Raw genomic sequence first — 16,725 nt, forward strand, 5'->3', positions numbered from 1 at the left:
GATTTCATGAATTAGGGTCTTACCTCACAAACAGTGCAGTGCCAGCGAGTCTCCACATGGTGCTTGCATTCATTGCATGTGTAGACAAAGCGGTCCTGGCCCTGGTTGTGCAGCTCCACCAGCATGCACATGGAGCTCCACTTGCATCTTCTGAGCGAGCTGAACTCCCAGTGCTTGTCCCTGGCCAAAGTCAGGAAGGCGTCACGGCCGTCCATGAGGTCGCAGGTCAGCAGAGGGTCGGGGTCCATGATAGGTGGGAGGGTGTTGATGACAGGCCCCGAATGGAAGTGAATTACAAAAAACACCTAGAAAGAAAAAAAGAGATATTGTAGCATTTAACAGCTGCTTGGCTGAATTATCTCTTGTAGGGTTCCCATTGAAGTTCAACTAAACTGCAGGTTTCCCACCTCCTTGTGTTTCTCCATGGTGGCGTAGAGTTTTTGAGACAGATCATTGGCTACGTTTGGCATGCCAGGCTTCTTCTTATTGGATCGGCTGACGCTGCTCTTGTTCTTGTTGGTTTTCTTATTATTCTTCTTTTTGGCATTCTTGCTGTCAGCCTGGACTCCCTTGTAGGGAAAACACAAACATTTTGGAAAACGGAGTCAAACCATGATTGTATAATTAGGCTGAGTGGGTCTACTTTCTCTGGAAGGTTTTATTAAGCCAACACTTTACTGTGATCAAATCTTTAGTGCTCAGCTGATGGTATAATACAAAGAGCCAAGTCAATCCAGCTATCTAACATACCTCTGTTGTCTCTGAGGAGGCCGTGTTCTCCTCCTTCTTTCTTTCCTCCTCCTCCTGCTCCAGCTCCTTGATGCTCTCCTCCAGCACATTAGGCCAAAAGTCGCCCTCAAAGTATGGCAGCTCGTTGGCACTGGTCAGCCTGTCTTCTGTTGCCTGCTTGAAAATGTCCTGAACAGAAACACAACAACTTCTTATCTCAGGCAACACAGAAGCAGAACCACCACATCAGAAAAATCACCATGTTCTTGATTAAAAACTTCCCATTATTGTCATATTTGTGGTTGAATTGCAATTTTTAAACTGAAATGAACTCTAAAGAAGGCATATAAGCTACAGGAACAAATGTCATAGGTAAACAAAATGGGTTGTAAAAGCATAAAATATTAAAAACATAAAAAAACAAACAAAAAAAACTTCCTGTTGAAAATAACCACATTTATTATAGATACTGGGAATATCCCTGTTTGCCACAAAGTATGCAAGATTTTTTTTTAAATTATTTTAATACCCATATTTTTCCATCATACCAATCTTTGGATACACCAAAAACAAGCTGGGTTTTTTTTCTCCAATTTGTAAATTTTGCTCGTTATCCGTTTTTCCACTTGAATTAGCTCCACTTAGGTGTGACATTAGTCCCAGAGATTTAACATAAAATGTTTAAAAGTTCCAATAAAATGCTCATGAAAACTATACTTTTGTTGAATGGGGCAATTTTAACAATGATTTCCATTATATTGATTATTGATAAAGACTCGGGCCATTTTTTTCATGTTCATGTTTAGTCACAGTCATCAACTTTCCTCTTATTTCTAAAGACAAACTCCTCAAACTTGTTTCACAACAGAAATTTCCACACATCTTTCTAAAATACATCGTTTTATATTAAATGTCTCAAAGTGAATTATCTCTGTCTTAGTAATCTTTTTTTTTTTGTTTTCTAACCTTGTAATCATGTATGATCCTCTCTGCAAACGCCTTGTCAAGCATCTTCCTGTACCACTCCTGCAGCCTTTTGGGTTTAGGGATCTTCTGGTCCGGAGGGTGGCAGTGGAAAATATAATCATCTCCTTCACTTGGTGGGCAGGCCCAAATGTGACCCATTACGTACCTGCTCAGAAAATACACAATGAGCACTACATTCCTATACCACATAGGTGGAAGGTGAAAAACAGGGTGCTTGGACTTACCCAAGTTTCCTCACATACTCCAAGTAACCTATCAAGATCTCGTGGTACACTGCAGTCCTCAGCACACGTGGCTTGAAGAAGTGAACGCTGTCGAGGTATGATATGTAAACCCGTCTGAAAGAAAAACAGGGCAAAGCATTAAAAGCCTAAATAACCTGACAAATTAATAAGATATCTGTTAAAGTTTTTGTTGAACTGCAGGCATTACCTTGTGTTTGGAAAAGGGCAATCTGAGCCATACTCCTGTACATGCATGCCAAAGAAACAAACGTCCACGCCGTCGATTTCCTCAAATGCAAAAAGTGCTTTGGTTCTGTAAGGGAAGCTCGCCACCATCTCACCTGAGTCTACAAACCTGTGGGCGCAACAAACAAAGAAAAACTCAATGAATACAAGATCAAAGTGCAATGTAACTTTATCCATCTTGGGTGTAAGCTGCCTCACCTAGACTTCATGCCAGGCTTAATATCCACAGTTTTATCAGAGCTGGCAACAACTCGCACAAATACTTCACCAGCTTCCGGGTGGTTCTGCCTTTTTAAGTACTTGTTTACTCTGTCTTCAATGTACGTCCCCAACCTTGTAGTCTGCAATCCTAGTAAAACAAAACCATTTTAAAATTAATTCAGATCAAAGACATTTAGTTTAGTGGAAAATATTAACATTTTTCTTTTTCTCACAAGTAAACTCACTTTTTGCTGAGAACTTGTTCTCCTTCCTTGTTTTTCCAGATTTTCTCAGGCAATTGTCACACACGAAGCTGGAGACAAATTAAAGATTTGGTCAACCTACAAGGCTTTTGGAAAATACAGCACCTTGCAAAAGTCAATTGATTTTTGTCAGATCATGAGTAGAGCACAACAGTTGGTCGATGCTCTTCTTTTGTAACCAATAAAATGCTGTAAATTGAGGTGAACATTTATATGTGGTCAACTTCCTGTTTTTGCAGATTCTTCTCTGTAAATTATACAAAACTAAGTCAGATTAGACAGAGTGTCTGTGAACAGCCATTTTCAAATCCTTCCACAGACTGTCCAATAGATTTTGGTCTGGACTTTGATTAGACCAGTATCAAACATTAATCCACTTTGATCTAAACTATTCCAATGCAGCTCAGGCTATATGTTTAGGGCCACTGCCCTGCTGATGAACTTCATACACAATTTTCTACCAATATGTAACATAACTGACCAGTAGTCATCTCCATGGTAACGCCACAGCACGATACTGGCAACACCATGTTTTGCTGGGGAGGTTATTAGAGGAACTACAGATGTCAGAGTAAAAGGGTGAATAAATGTCTAAAGAACTCTACTCTGTTTGTCTATCACATAAAATCGTCAATAAGATCGCAGTTGGGGTATCAATACTTTTATGTTCCTATAAGAGCATATTTTGTTAGTTTTAGTCATGGTGTTGAAGAACAAGACTCACCCAGAGGGCCAAATGACATCGTAGTGCAGCACACAGATCTGATGCATTTTTCTTCCACAGTCTTTACATTCAACAAACCTACAAAACAGACAAACGTATTTCATTTGCACCAAAAGCTACAGCGAAACATTTCACTCAAATACTGTTTAACTTCTTATACTGGCCACAGTGCACTCACGGTTCAGAGTCCAACGTATCATTTTTCTTCTTTTCAAACTGATCTTTAGATATTTTCCTACATGGAAGAGAAACAAAGAATTACGTTGACGTTGGCTCACACAAGACAAAAAGATGATCCCCGGCAGGTTTTCAGGCTTGGGCCACTCACGTCTGCGGTTGTGCCGGGTCGTCGCCCAAGTTCACACTGTTACCCTGGATCTCATTGAAGCACTTCTCACAATAGTGATACCTGTCGGCAATAAGGCCATATTTGGGTGAACTGCAGCCAGCACACACAGTAGCAGCACACGTGAGAGAGCGCAGAGCGAATGGAGCACATGGCAACAAGGACGAACCGAGCATGGGCGGATAGACGGACAGATAAACGGATGGACGGACACACACAGGCAGAGGTATAAGTTAGTCACAACTGAACTTGTCATGATTCAGCGTCTCATGCAAACTGGAAAAACGATGAGGAAGGCAATATACTAAAAACTGTATGTTAAGAAAACGTTATCAAAAAATGAGAAATTATTTCAAACAGCATGCTGGTTGAATGGACACTTTCACTGTAATGGTTTATGACATGACAATAGGCACCAGGGATGGTGAGAGTGGATGTCAGGTTGGTCAGAAGAGGCAATGATGCAATAACAAATACACAAGCTTTTATTCCGAGCTAACACAGACACTTTTCATCTATAAATGCAACCTTCAGTCTGCATGTAAAGAGGTGCATAACTGGCTAAAGGGGAGATTACATTTTGACAAAATGACATTGAAAGCCAATAGGTTAAACAATGGTTCATGTAAATCTCTGGAAAATACTTGACATTAAGATGGGAAACATCAAAGCATTTGCAAGAGTAGGAAACTGTATTGTGTTGCACTAAGGTGCAGTAGCGCTTTCAGAACAGAAGGGGGGGCTTTGGTGCCAGATTCTTGAGAAAGTAAACCTTTGAACTGAGCACAGACTGATAAAGAAAGATGTCAGTCCATCGTGTGTGCAACCCTCCTCCATTATTACCATCTCATTACCTGAGCGTTAGGGTTTTTTGGGGGGTGTAAAGTGAAAAGAGGCTTTCTAAACCTTTACAAGGATTCAAGTATAGCGCCCCCCCCAACCAGTGTAATACCACCCTCCTACCTGTTCTGGTAGCTGTAGTAGGTGCTGTCTCTGGAGATGGTACACAACTGTTTGCCGTAGCAACAAAGCGTCTGAGGCGAAAACTCGTACTGTTGATAAAAATAAGAAAATATTATCGTCCAGACTCCTCTGAAAGATTTCACCTGCGGTCATGGATATATGACCGCAGGTGATAGTAATGACACTAGAACTGTGTCAAATGGACAAAATAAAGCACAATATTCTCCCCAGCATTGAACAATTTTGAATATTTATCGTGATATAGTTTCAAATGAACAATCCGGTATCTAATTTAGTATGTCTTTCATTAAAAGCAAAGAAATGTTTTAAATAAAACATTATTATTTGCTCAGGTCCCTCTTGAAAATGAGATCTGGATCTCAACGGGGTTTACCTGGTTAAATAAAGGAAATACAAAAATAAAATAAACTAAACTGCATAATTTCTTTAAGCATTGGGGGGGCGTTGTGAATTGCAGGTCCACTTCCCCAACTAGAAAAATATTGACCAACAAAATCTGCTTGCAGTTCTGTTTAAAAGTGCAAATATGTCTCAGTGCAAGCTTAAAATGATAAAAATCAAGTTGACAACTTGAAATCTGGTGTCCGTCTTGTATAAATGCTTTCAAATACTGATATCTCCATGCACTGCCTGAAAGGCCACGTGTATTTATTGAATTTTAAAGCATACATTTGTATATTTTCATTTCCATTGCTCTATAAAATGTTGAAATTGCTCAGCACCAACTTCCATGCTCTTAAACTTATTCCAACTACAACCACAGACATATTTACTGGCTCGGATTCTGAATCAGGTTTCATTGTGGATTTCGACTAAGCCATTCTTAAAGCTAAATATGGTTTAATCTAAACCACTGCAACCTAATTTTTCCTTCCACCTTGCATTGTTTTTTTTTGTCAATTTATCACAAAAAATCTGTAATGAAACAGATTAAATGTTCTATTGATATTTTCAATGAGTTACGGGGATATTAATCCTTTTTCAAAGCGCCACAAGCGTGAAGTGAAGGTGCTGTTAATAAAAAAATAAAGCACAGCGTTGTGTTACAGTCTCACCTTCCTGCCACAGCAGTAGCCCAGAACCTGCATGACGGGATCAATCTCGGCTTCGAACACCTCGGCCAGCTTGGTGCAGTACTTATAGACGCGTGACGTTTTGCGATTGTACAGCCATGCGTTGTTGAACATGAGCCAGATGTCGTCCACGTACTGCCACGGCTCCTGGTACTGACCCGTGTCCAGCTTGCGTTTGATGGTGGATAAGTCGATGGGGTTCTTCACTATGTCGAAGTAGTCCTGCAGGAAGACGGGGGAGACAAAGATCCCAGTTCTATCAGTGTCTGCGTTTCGGAATAAATAAGTCTGCTCAGGAAATCGTTGACACTTACAGGAATGCCAAGCACCATGGGGTCTACAGGTTGCCTGAAGGGTAGAGACTCGGGGTCTTGTCTGTAGAGGGCCTCAAGAGTGGGCATCAGTGCTTGTCTCAGCTCCTCTGGCTTGAAAACTGGACAGAAAACAATTCTTCAGTGGAACTAATTAACAGCTTTCTTAAGTCGGCCTAAACATTTATGTACACCAGTGTTTCGCAGTGGAAACAAGCAACAATCAGGATTTATTGATGCTTAATTAGGCTTTTAGGCAAATTTAGGTTGGGTCAAACCTTTAGTAGTTGCAGTAATACTGCTTAAATGTTCACAAATTCCAAACTGTGTTTAATGATTTCGGTTTAATGTACTACTATTTAGTCCAGGTTTAATCAGTTGGAGTATTTTAGATTCTTTAAGTAATTAAATTCTTACCTAAATTCCTTAAAAGCTGATAAACTGTAAAGCTTTGTCCTCAAATTCTTCACACTCCGTTTAATGCAGATCCTAACTTGTTAGCAGTAAAATGTCATTACCGTCGCTCCCATTAATTATGAGGGTTTGAGATGGACGTGCATTGGAGAGCAACAATGGACCTTACCACAGGGTCTGCGTTTCATTGGCTAATGCCCATTTTACGTCACAGTGCAGCTATCACGTGTCTTACCGTCTCACAAACTCATGCTAATATACATTGTGGACTACCAGACCGACAGAAAGTTTTTGGGTCAGGACTCGAAAAAAATTGGTTCTCCATCAGTGGGGTATCTGTACAGGCGATGTCAGGGGTGTTTGTGGAACTAAAATTCACAGATTTCCAAAATCTGAAACGGAAAGCCTTGCTTGGATCAAAGCTTGTGCACGACCGCATTTGCAGCTCAACAGTCGTAGGATCAATAAGAACAAAGTGTCTGCTGGCGTAAGTATTATTGCTTTGATTTCTTTGTGTTTAGTGAATGAAAAAAATAAAGTCAATAATAAACACATCCATTATGAAAACCTTTTAGCCAAGTACAGCATAATGGCAGTACAGATACAACTTCCACATCCTGAAGCCTGTCTGTTACAGCCTTACGTTAGTTGAACAGATCAATATGCAATGTGTACCGTATCTGACATACATTAAAGATTTTATTTCACCTGAAAAGGCTTTTGAAACTGTAATCGTGTTCGCCACGCTAGCTTTTACTAAACTGTAATTGTGTTAGCCACGCTAGCACAGAGTACCGTGTATAAGGCCTAGGCACATTCGAATCCTCAAAGCCATGAATGCCCAACTTACCCAGCCTTGCAAGAACAGTAGCCATCAGTGATCTTGTCCACGGCTATATTTATGCTGACGGTGTGAGGATCTGCTATTTTCCTCATGACCGGTAGCATTTAGCTGTGACGTGCACAATGTCGGAGGCATCGAGTGGCTCAAACATTTTGATGTCGTCCAAAAAAGATGACATGTACTTGTTGGTTCCCTTGTCCATTGTCGTGGCTGATATTTTGTGAAAATCCGGCAGAAATGTTACACTAATCGACTCAGAAATACTCTGCAGAGAACGAAAAATGCTATGTTTAGACATTGGAGCTAAGCTGTTAATGTGAGACATGAAGTCACGTGGGACTTTCGAGGGACGTTTCTGGGCGGAGCTTGGTAAGGTCCATTGGAAAAAGTGCTCAGCTTTATGTTGTTATGTTGTCTATTTGCTATCAGAAAACAGAAATATTGCCTTGGCGCGTTGCTGTTGTATAAGGAGACTGATATTTCTAAAGACTAGATTTTTCGCGTCAATATAATAGATTACGTTGAACCGCTGCAGTCCTAATATGATTCATCACTTTTATCTGAACTCAAACGTATTTTGTACATTTTAAAAACAGTTTAACCAGCGGGGAATTGTATCAGAACTGGGATTTCCTGAAAAATCTGAAATCTGGCTTTTTAATCACTCAGCGAACTCGTCATTCCTGCACCGATGAAAACAATCCTCAGAGAGGTTGTAGTGACTGAAGGAAGGGCACTGACAGTCAGTCATGTTCAGTATCAGTGAGAAGTTTGAAAACGGAGAACAGAAAATGTCAGCGGTTTGTTCCATATGCAACAAAGCCAGAAATTCAGCAGACAAAGGAATACTTGAGCATTTGACACAAAAGTTGCCGTTTTATACTTTCAGGCTTCCACCTCTACTGATGAACAAGTTGGAAATCCCAGAGTTAAGGTCAGGATCTACACTCTGGGGAATAAACACAAAGGCTGCGACTTTAATAATGTTACCTGTGCTAATCGCTAATATAAGTTGCTAAAGCTAGTTTAAAATATATATCCTATTTATATATATATGTATATAGGAGCTCTGTTTGACATTTTTAATCCAGAATCCAAAATGTCAACTTTGTCATCATTCTGACCTTTTTATTATTATTACAATCCTGATTTACACTAACTGCTCTCATACGTTGCAACGGCATGACATAGCCTTCGTTCCCAATATAAATAATTAATGGTGGGCTATAGCAGGGCCTCCATCTCCTTCTATAATAGCTTAGGAGAGATCTGACTTGAACAGAATCAGAAAAGGCTGGTCAAAGCTGTATGAAAATTAGGTTGTCAGAAACTGGTCCTAAAATGTTAATATTGTCAACAAATAAAACATCAAAGTGGATGAGCGGTCTTACTTTTCTTGCGGTTCTGAGCAGTGGAAGCGGCTGATGTGCTGTTGGACGCACCGTCCTCCTCTTCTTTGGGTTCCACCTTCACCTCTGGCTTCTTCTCGTCCGTCTCCATCGGTTCCTGCTTTGGTTCTGCTGCATCCGTTTCCTCCTTCTTCACCAGGGAGGGTTTGGTTTCATCGTCCTGCTGGGTAACAAGAAATAAAACCCACATTTACCTTCGAGGCTGTGCTCCAATTTCTTTTCAATGCAAAGTAAATGTACGTACTTCCATCTTTACATCATTTTGCTTTTTCCCAGACTTGCTGTCCTCCTCCTCCTCTTCTTCTTCCTCTTTGACTTCGGATTTGACCTCGGAGCTGCTCATGTCAGGCAGGGCCTGCTGGGAGCTCAGCTCAGCCACGGAGCCAGGAGTGGGTACTCTGTTATCGATACCGGCAGCAGCCTGGGACAACTTCAAGGAGTTAAAGAGACAAAATGATCACTACACTAATCATTTTATCAAATAAGGATGAATGATGAGAAGATTTTAAAAGACCAGCCAGGAAGTTGAATTTAAACCAATGGCGGTATAAGCAGGGTTCGTACACTTTTCCCACAGTAAAATTTAAGAACTTTTCAAACATTTTCAAGGTAAGTTTTCAAACTAATACAAATTAACTAAAAAAATAAGTTTCACTATTATATCACATCATTTATTACTATTATTAATGTTTTGTGATGGTATTCCACAAGGAAAAGGCATATGAAAAAAATAACAAAATTGTACGTTTTAAATGTTTCTCACACACAGCCTATACACCCGAGAACAAAACACCAACACCTGAGAATTTCAATAACTAGCATATAAAATTTAAGTCAATGTTCATTTCAATTACACTGACCAATACGTCCTTGAGCCATTAGGAATAATAAATATTCGTTACATTGACAGAATCCCAACAAATCGTAAGCTAAATGGCCTTCATGCTTATATATAATGCTTAAACATAATGTACAAAGAAAGTTACAAAAAACTTATAAAAACAAAAATAATTTTAGTAATTCTGACCGACCTAAACTAAGAAAAGTTTGAAAAAACATCTTTGTATCGTTTTATTAGGTGTTTAAAATATCTAAGTGACGCTTTCCAAATTTAGATTGTTACTCCAGTGTTAAATTGCACTTTATTACAAAATTATGCTGTTTGAATATCAAGCATTTCAAGGACGTTATTCAGAAATCAAGCACTTCCCAAACCTTGAAAACACAAAATTGAAATTTAAGCATTTTCAAGGATTTTAAGCACCCTTACGAACCCTGTATAAGCCAGTTTTTAGCATTCAGGCAGAACAAGGATCTCACCGGTGTACTAGGGTGCTGAGGCTGCACAGAGGTGGGCTGCTGCAACTGGCTGGGGGGCTCAGAGGGAGGCTGCAGGGGTGTCAGAGGCTGGGAGGGGTCAGGGGGAGTGCTCATAGCTGCAGGGGGGCGAGGAAGGCTACTTGGAATGTGGGTTGGGGTGGAGGGGGGTCCTACTGCAGAGCCAGGAGTGGAGGGCTGCGGCGGCACCTGGGCCTGTGTGGGAGCATGCTGCTGCTGTTGCTGCTGACTGATGCTGGGTGGAGGGGGTGTGCCCCGGGCGGGTTGGGTGGTGGGTCCAGAGGGCAACTGGGAGCCCAGTGCATTCAGAGGGAGGTTAGAGGTTTGTTGTTGCTGGGGGAAAAAAGGGAAGTTCACTATTAGCATTGCCTAGTATTTATTGGGCAGACGACTAGTTTCATCCAACTTCACAGATCATCTCACCTGTGCAACGGTAGCCTGTGACATAGTTTGACCCATGCCTATATTCACATTCATGGCTCCACCTGCAGCACCAGGATACTGACCCTGCTGCAGGTACTGGCCTTGGGCGGCTGGTTGAGACATGCTATTGGCATGATTACCCATCATGCCTTGGTTCGGGGGCATCCTGGATGGAGACATGCCCATCTGAAGAGTGGCAGAGAACAAGATATTAATCAAAAAATAATTTTAAAAAAACTGTATTAAAATGCAGAGGAGGAAGTCAGTTTGAGTTTTTAATGAAAGTTTTCAAGAAGGAAAAAACATAATGTTGAAGATTATTCTTTTCTATATAGCTTAAATGTGAATTATCACTATTGTGAATTATTTATTAAAATAAATTGAGGCTTCACTTTTCTTTATTTCTTTAGAACAAACAAACAAAACACCTAATGTATTAAAATAGTTGAAAAGGTGATTTTTGCAACGCGTTCTTGAAAGAACCCAACATAATAATAATAATAATAATAATAATAATAATAAAAGCCGGGAAACCAATCTCACCACAGAGTTCATGTTCATCTGCTGCGGATGGCTCATTGGGGAAGGAGCCCTCGCTCCCATGGGTGCCTGAGGCATCTGTGCATTCTGCATCGCCATTGGGTTAAACTGACTGATTCCTGTGGGAACATATTTATGTACAATTACATACCTCTTCAGGGGAGTTGATGTAATTTAATATTTCAATGCCCGAATGGCCTGGCAGGGGTACTAAACCAACCGACTGAAAGAGTGGTTCAACAATCTCAGGCTTTACTAAACAGCTTCATCAACATAGTGTTTACAGTTATGGTCTGATATTAATTAGAAACACATGTAACAACTTGATAGACATACCTTGATCCACCTGCATACGGTTCATCATCTGATTTGGCATGTTGGGCATTGTTGCAGGTCCATCTGCAGGGAGGCAAGACAGAAATATGCTTTATTAAAAGTTGCTCTTAGTATCTGAAAACAAAGTGAGTAGGTTTTAACCAAAAAGCCAAGGAGTTACGGGTTGTTTGTACTAACTTGGAGGTCGAACGGCCTGTGCAGGCCCCATGCTGTTGGGTTGAGCCATACCAGGCTGCTGGGGTCCCGGCACGCCCACCATGATGGGCTGTTTCTGCAGACGCGAGCGTCTCTTCTCCTCCAGCTCCTTCTGGATCTTGTAAATTTTTTCTGCCAGGAAGTGGTAGTACTCATCCTAATGAGATGGACAAGAAAACCATGAGATCAGAAAAGGTAAAAAAAAAAAAAAACAATAATTGAGTTGAAATGATAAATAAAACAACTTAAGAGTATCATAATACCCTGCTGTTTGCCGACTCATACATGTCTCCCTCAACTTTGCGTGCGTAAGCCACTAAGTTCTCCATTCGCCTGTCCTTCAGAGCTGCAGGGTCTGGGGTCGGGAATATGGCTTGTACTCTGCAGGATGAGAAGCTGAGTTTATCTGCTGAACAACAACATATTCTACAGACACACCTGCTTATGTAGTAGACTTACAGTTTGTGCACCAGATGGGAGCGCAGGCCCTGAGTCACGTGTTCATGCCAGGCCTTTCTTACCCCTGTAGCAGAGAGAGGGGTGGCAGCGGGGAGGTTTCCCATACCTTCTACCTCTGATCCATCTGGCAGTAGCTGCCTGCTAGACAGAAAAAAGGTTTCGCTTTGGGCTCATTTCATGAAATAAGGAGAATATGGACAGAGACCAAGAAAATGTAAGGATTGAGTCAAGTAGAAATAATAAGGCTCACTTGTTGAGCGAGGAGGGGAGTGAGGAGTCGGAGAGCAAGCCCGTCTGGTCCGAGGAATGGCTACCCAGGCCTCCTGCCATCTGGTTCATCTGATTAGTGCCTGATATTAACGCATATTAACAAAAGTTTACATACAAGCACACTGACTGATCAGTTTGGTTAAAAAGCAAACAAAAAGAAAAAAATAAAATAAAATTCAGCTAAAGGTTTTTTGGTTTCATACCGAGTGGGTTCATATTTCGCAGCTGCTGGTGCGCCTGGGGGTTCTGCTGAGCTGGACCCTGACCCTGGACCTGAGCAGGGGAATGGTTCCCATACGGGAGGCCCAGGGCTGCGTAGGCCCTCTGCATAGAGCTGGGGTCGATGTGTGTGGGAGCGCTGTTGATGGCTGTGGCGCTCGGCTGGCCGGGTCCGACTGTACTGATAGCGTTCTGCAGGCTGGCTCCGGGAGAGCTCAACATGGCTGGGGAGAGAAATGAACACACCCACTGTTTGGTAAAACCGAATAAAAATAGTTATTAAGTACATAAGCAAACTTTGCAACTTGTAATTTTAATTATCTATAACAAAAATGCTTGTCAAGTATTATCACAAAAGTAATAAGTCAAAAAATTAACAAAACCCAAAAATGGTTAAAAAGGAAAAGAAAATGTGTGTTAGAAAACTTTGCATCTTGTGCTTTTGTTTGCTCTTATTTATTTCAAAATTCAAAATTAATGTTGCTGAATGGTTCATATCATTCTGAATCAGAGGGGAAGACAATAACCAAAAATTAAACATAATCCAGATAATATATAAAAACATATAAAAGCCATCTCTGGCTTTTGTATGTTTTTAATTATTGAAACATATATAATGATTAATGTAAATGAGTCATTTAGTGGGAAAAAGAAATAAAAAATATATAGAGTAAAAAATTTGAAATTGAATTATGAAAATTTAGCATCTTTTTGGCTTAAAAAAACAATAATGCTAGCAAATTATTAATTTCCACATATTAAATCTGTATTTTTGTTAAATGAACACATAATAAAGAACATAAAAATTAAGAAGTTAAAAGACCTATAAGTAACAAAACATTTGGCATCAATGCATTTTTCTTTGTTCTTAATTATTCAAAAATCCCAAGCAAGCAAATGGTTAAAATCCCAATTTTACTTAATTAGTGGAAAAAAAATTATAATACAACAAAATGACTAAGTTAAATTAAGTTGATAAAATGAAGGAAATAGAAGAAAATTACATCTTTTTCTTCTATCTTCTCTTGCATCACAAATGTTGCTAAGCATGTTTTATTGCAATAATAATCAAAGAAAAAATGTAAAACTGAAAAAAAAGTTAGAAAGATATAACGCTCCACAAGGAAACGTTTTCTCCTTTTGACTACTTTAGTCATGAAAATAATTGTAGTAAATGACAATTTAAGAATGTATTTAAAAATAATAGTAAAAAATAGATAAAAACAGAAAATGGCAGCTGAAGAAGGTCTCGTAAAACCGGTGCAGCTCCCTGCTGTGTTGATTGCTGACAGTGAGCATGCTGCCTCTGTGGGGGATTTAAACCTGTCATAGTGGCTTTTAACCAATTAGAAAGCATGCTGTCCTGAGACCCTGCCCCCCGCTAATAGCAGAGCCACCAAGCCCCTCCCTGGGTGTCACATTACAGGCCCTCCCTTTCTAGAGGAATCCTCTCACCGTCGGAGCTCGGAGCTAGCGAGCCAGCACAGCCGTGCAGCAGGAAAACTCTGCCTGCAGGTGGCACCACTTCATGGTACGCTCACTTCCTTGAGGCTCGCTGGTGTTTGTTGAGCGCTTCTTAAAATGTTTTAATAAAAAAAGCAATAGAGCAAACGTTCCTGGAGTTACTTACGCTGCTGATTTCTCTTGTCACTTGCGTTCTTTAAAGGCAAGCAGACGGGGCAGTCGTGCCGCGTACAGTTCTTCCAGTGAGAGATGATCTGTCTGGATGATGCACAGTGAGCCACTGAAGAAAAAATGAAAGCAAACAGTAACTCTCAGTGAGAAGAATTAACAAGTACACCAACACACTCAAATCAGACGGGATTAAAAAAATATAGATACGAATTCAGCAATTCAAAATTAATTACTCAACATGCTGTAAAACCATGAAAGTACCTTTTAATTTACTTGAACAACTGAAACAGCATAAACATTAAAGTTCAAAGTTCACAGACCCAGGGTGTCTGATGGGGACCAGTGTAAACATATTAAATGTAAAACAACCGTCCTTCCAGCAGTTTGAAACGATTAAATTAATGTTTGCTGATGTCGTCAGTCACTAGGGTTCAGCCAGTCAGCTGAGGTAACCGGCTCCACTAAAGCAATAAAACACGGACACGCAGACGTTTTGCTATATGCTCTGGGAAGCGGGGTAACTGCCTGGAAATCGCACTCAACAGGCATCAAATAACCCTCCTCAAACATCTGTGCTCAAAGCACTTTACACACAAAATAACAGCTTTCTGCATCGTCTCACGTAAAGAACAAGATACGCGCAGCAGCCGTTTTATCGGGCGAGTGTACCGGTGTAATCACTTGTTGGAGCAAAAAGTCAATCTACGGTAGCACCTTGTTCATTTAGGCATCTGGAAGTGGAGAAGAAGATGGAGATAACTAGCTTAAGTTCATAGAGAGCATCGGATTAGAGAAGGGTTTTGGTGACAGAGAAGCTGGTCTAGAGGTGTGAAGCGTCTCTCTGGTTTATACAAATCATTCAGTGAAAAGCAGGTATGTGAGTGAGACGAGAAAGGGCAGATCACTTTTTTCTAGATATGCAGAAAACCATCTAAGAAGACGCATCAGGTTGAATAGATACACCAGATTCTGTCAGCTAACAACAAAAAAGTGAGGCTACAGTTCAACTGGACTATTGTCCAGTTGAATAGTGCTGGAAAAAATATTTGCTTTGGCACACTTTGGGCCCTTTTCCGTCGTTTACAAGTGACAGCCTACCCGAGTATTACTGCTGCTGATATCCAACCATTTATGACCAGACTGTCAGACAGACAGACCTTTGATGGCTACTTCCGTCTGGGGTTGTCAAAATATCCAAGATTTCAACAAAATCAAGACTAAAAATGATTTATTCAAATGTACAATTTTTTGTTCAAATCTATGCAAACTGATTCATTTATAATTGCTAGACTTCTTTTGGCAGCAGAGCTGCAATAGCAGACACTGAGCTCTACTAAGGTGAAGATGCTGTCACTCAGAGAAGAAAGCTCAAGATGTCTATTTTTAGTGTCAGTGAGGTGTTATAAGGATGTCAAAGATATGTTAAAAAAAGCTTCTTAAAAAGAAACGATGTTCTTCAACTAGCTGTTCAGTGATTCATTTTGGCTGGGAGAGAACAAGATTAACAGATAACAGGAAGGCTAAACGTAGTAAAGCTCCTGTTTTCTCCATCTGAGCTTTCAACCTCGGTTTGTTTTGAAGAATGCCTGACTGAGGAATCAAACGATCAACATTCTCAGGGGAAAACACACAAACAGCTCTGTTTTAGTAATGCTATCCATGCTAATCGCTCACAACTGACGCTAACAAAAATATAATGTGTCAACTCAATTTTTTTTTTTTTTATATTAGTTCATGTTTATTATTGTAATTTTTTACTCACCCTGGCAGGACTTGCCAGCCTGGCAGTGAGTCATGTGGTTGAGTACGTTCTTCATGGTGCGGCAGTGTGGCAGCGTACAGGCCCTCACTTCTCCGTTGGCCTGTTCCCGCCGTTGGCACTTGTGTGCGTGGAGCAGCAGGACCAGCTGCTGCTGAATGAGTTTTCGTTTCTCAGGGTCGGCAGTCGGCCCTCCAGATACGCCGCCAGCCCCTGGGACCATGCCCATAGATGCTACCTGCTGCTGCATCTGGGCCTGCAAGGGCATGCAGACACACATGGTTATTACATTACTCCATTGTCAAATGTTGCTCATTTCAAACTTTAAAAGTGTGTAAAAAGAAAATGATATGCATAATAAAACGCAAGAATTAAAACTTGAGGTTTGGCATTAGCAGTTTAACGAGAGAAGCAGTTAAAAAAATATATTAAAAAAAAGCATAGAAATTGAAGAAACATCTAAGGAGCAAAGGCAACCAGCAACAACAAAAATAAACTGGAAGTCTAATGTTTCATTATTGTAGCAATGTTCAACCCTAGAAATTGAGGAAATTACCTTTAATGCCAGAGAAAGTCAGAATTAAAAATCCCCAAATTTTCTGTTTTCTTCATATTTAAATGTCTTTTGGTTAAACTGGTGGTATGAAATGAATCAATGAAGTGAACAATTGAGGTTTTTACACCCCAATTTTAACTACAGCTGCATGCAGACATTGTGAAGTTGAAGCTGTCAAGCAAAAAGAGGATTACCACTTAGCCATACTTAAATTAATTAATAGCGGTCATTTTAGTCTTA

The 16,725-nt window shown here is 40.3% G+C and overlaps 1 protein-coding gene across 6 annotated transcripts in view; it reads right to left on the reverse strand.

Moving 5' to 3' along the window:
- Positions 1-16,725, reverse strand: part of crebbpb (CREB binding lysine acetyltransferase b) — a 41,451-nt gene that overhangs the window by 3,351 nt on the left and 21,375 nt on the right. The window contains exons 4-30 of one of the 6 annotated variants that reach the window (XM_081610021.1): positions 15,933-16,185; positions 14,166-14,279; positions 12,520-12,759; positions 12,297-12,396; positions 12,047-12,187; positions 11,851-11,968; positions 11,570-11,744; positions 11,393-11,455; positions 11,060-11,175; positions 10,517-10,702; positions 10,076-10,426; positions 9,000-9,185; positions 8,738-8,915; positions 6,092-6,210; positions 5,760-5,999; positions 4,684-4,772; positions 3,703-3,813; positions 3,553-3,609; positions 3,375-3,452; positions 2,633-2,700; positions 2,385-2,535; positions 2,149-2,295; positions 1,941-2,054; positions 1,696-1,861; positions 751-918; positions 408-569; positions 24-305 (exon numbers count right to left, since the gene is read on the reverse strand). In XM_081610021.1, the coding sequence (XP_081466147.1) occupies positions 24-305; positions 408-569; positions 751-918; positions 1,696-1,861; positions 1,941-2,054; positions 2,149-2,295; positions 2,385-2,535; positions 2,633-2,700; positions 3,375-3,452; positions 3,553-3,609; positions 3,703-3,813; positions 4,684-4,772; positions 5,760-5,999; positions 6,092-6,210; positions 8,738-8,915; positions 9,000-9,185; positions 10,076-10,426; positions 10,517-10,702; positions 11,060-11,175; positions 11,393-11,455; positions 11,570-11,744; positions 11,851-11,968; positions 12,047-12,187; positions 12,297-12,396; positions 12,520-12,759; positions 14,166-14,279; positions 15,933-16,185 (4,173 nt within the window). Of the gene's footprint in view, positions 1-23; positions 306-407; positions 570-750; positions 919-1,695; positions 1,862-1,940; positions 2,055-2,148; positions 2,296-2,384; positions 2,536-2,632; positions 2,701-3,374; positions 3,453-3,552; positions 3,610-3,702; positions 3,814-4,683; positions 4,773-5,759; positions 6,000-6,091; positions 6,211-8,737; positions 8,919-8,999; positions 9,186-10,075; positions 10,427-10,516; positions 10,703-11,059; positions 11,176-11,392; positions 11,456-11,569; positions 11,745-11,850; positions 11,969-12,046; positions 12,188-12,296; positions 12,397-12,519; positions 12,760-14,165; positions 14,280-15,932; positions 16,186-16,725 lie in introns of all 6 variants that reach the window. The other 5 variants (XM_008416709.3, XM_081610020.1, XM_017306336.2 and 2 more) reach the window with 5 other exon arrangements.

The sequence above is a fragment of the Poecilia reticulata genome, chromosome 8 (assembly GCF_904066995.2).
Source record: "Poecilia reticulata chromosome 8, P_reticulata-male-v2, whole genome shotgun sequence".
Classification (NCBI taxonomy): domain Eukaryota; kingdom Metazoa; phylum Chordata; class Actinopteri; order Cyprinodontiformes; family Poeciliidae; genus Poecilia; species Poecilia reticulata.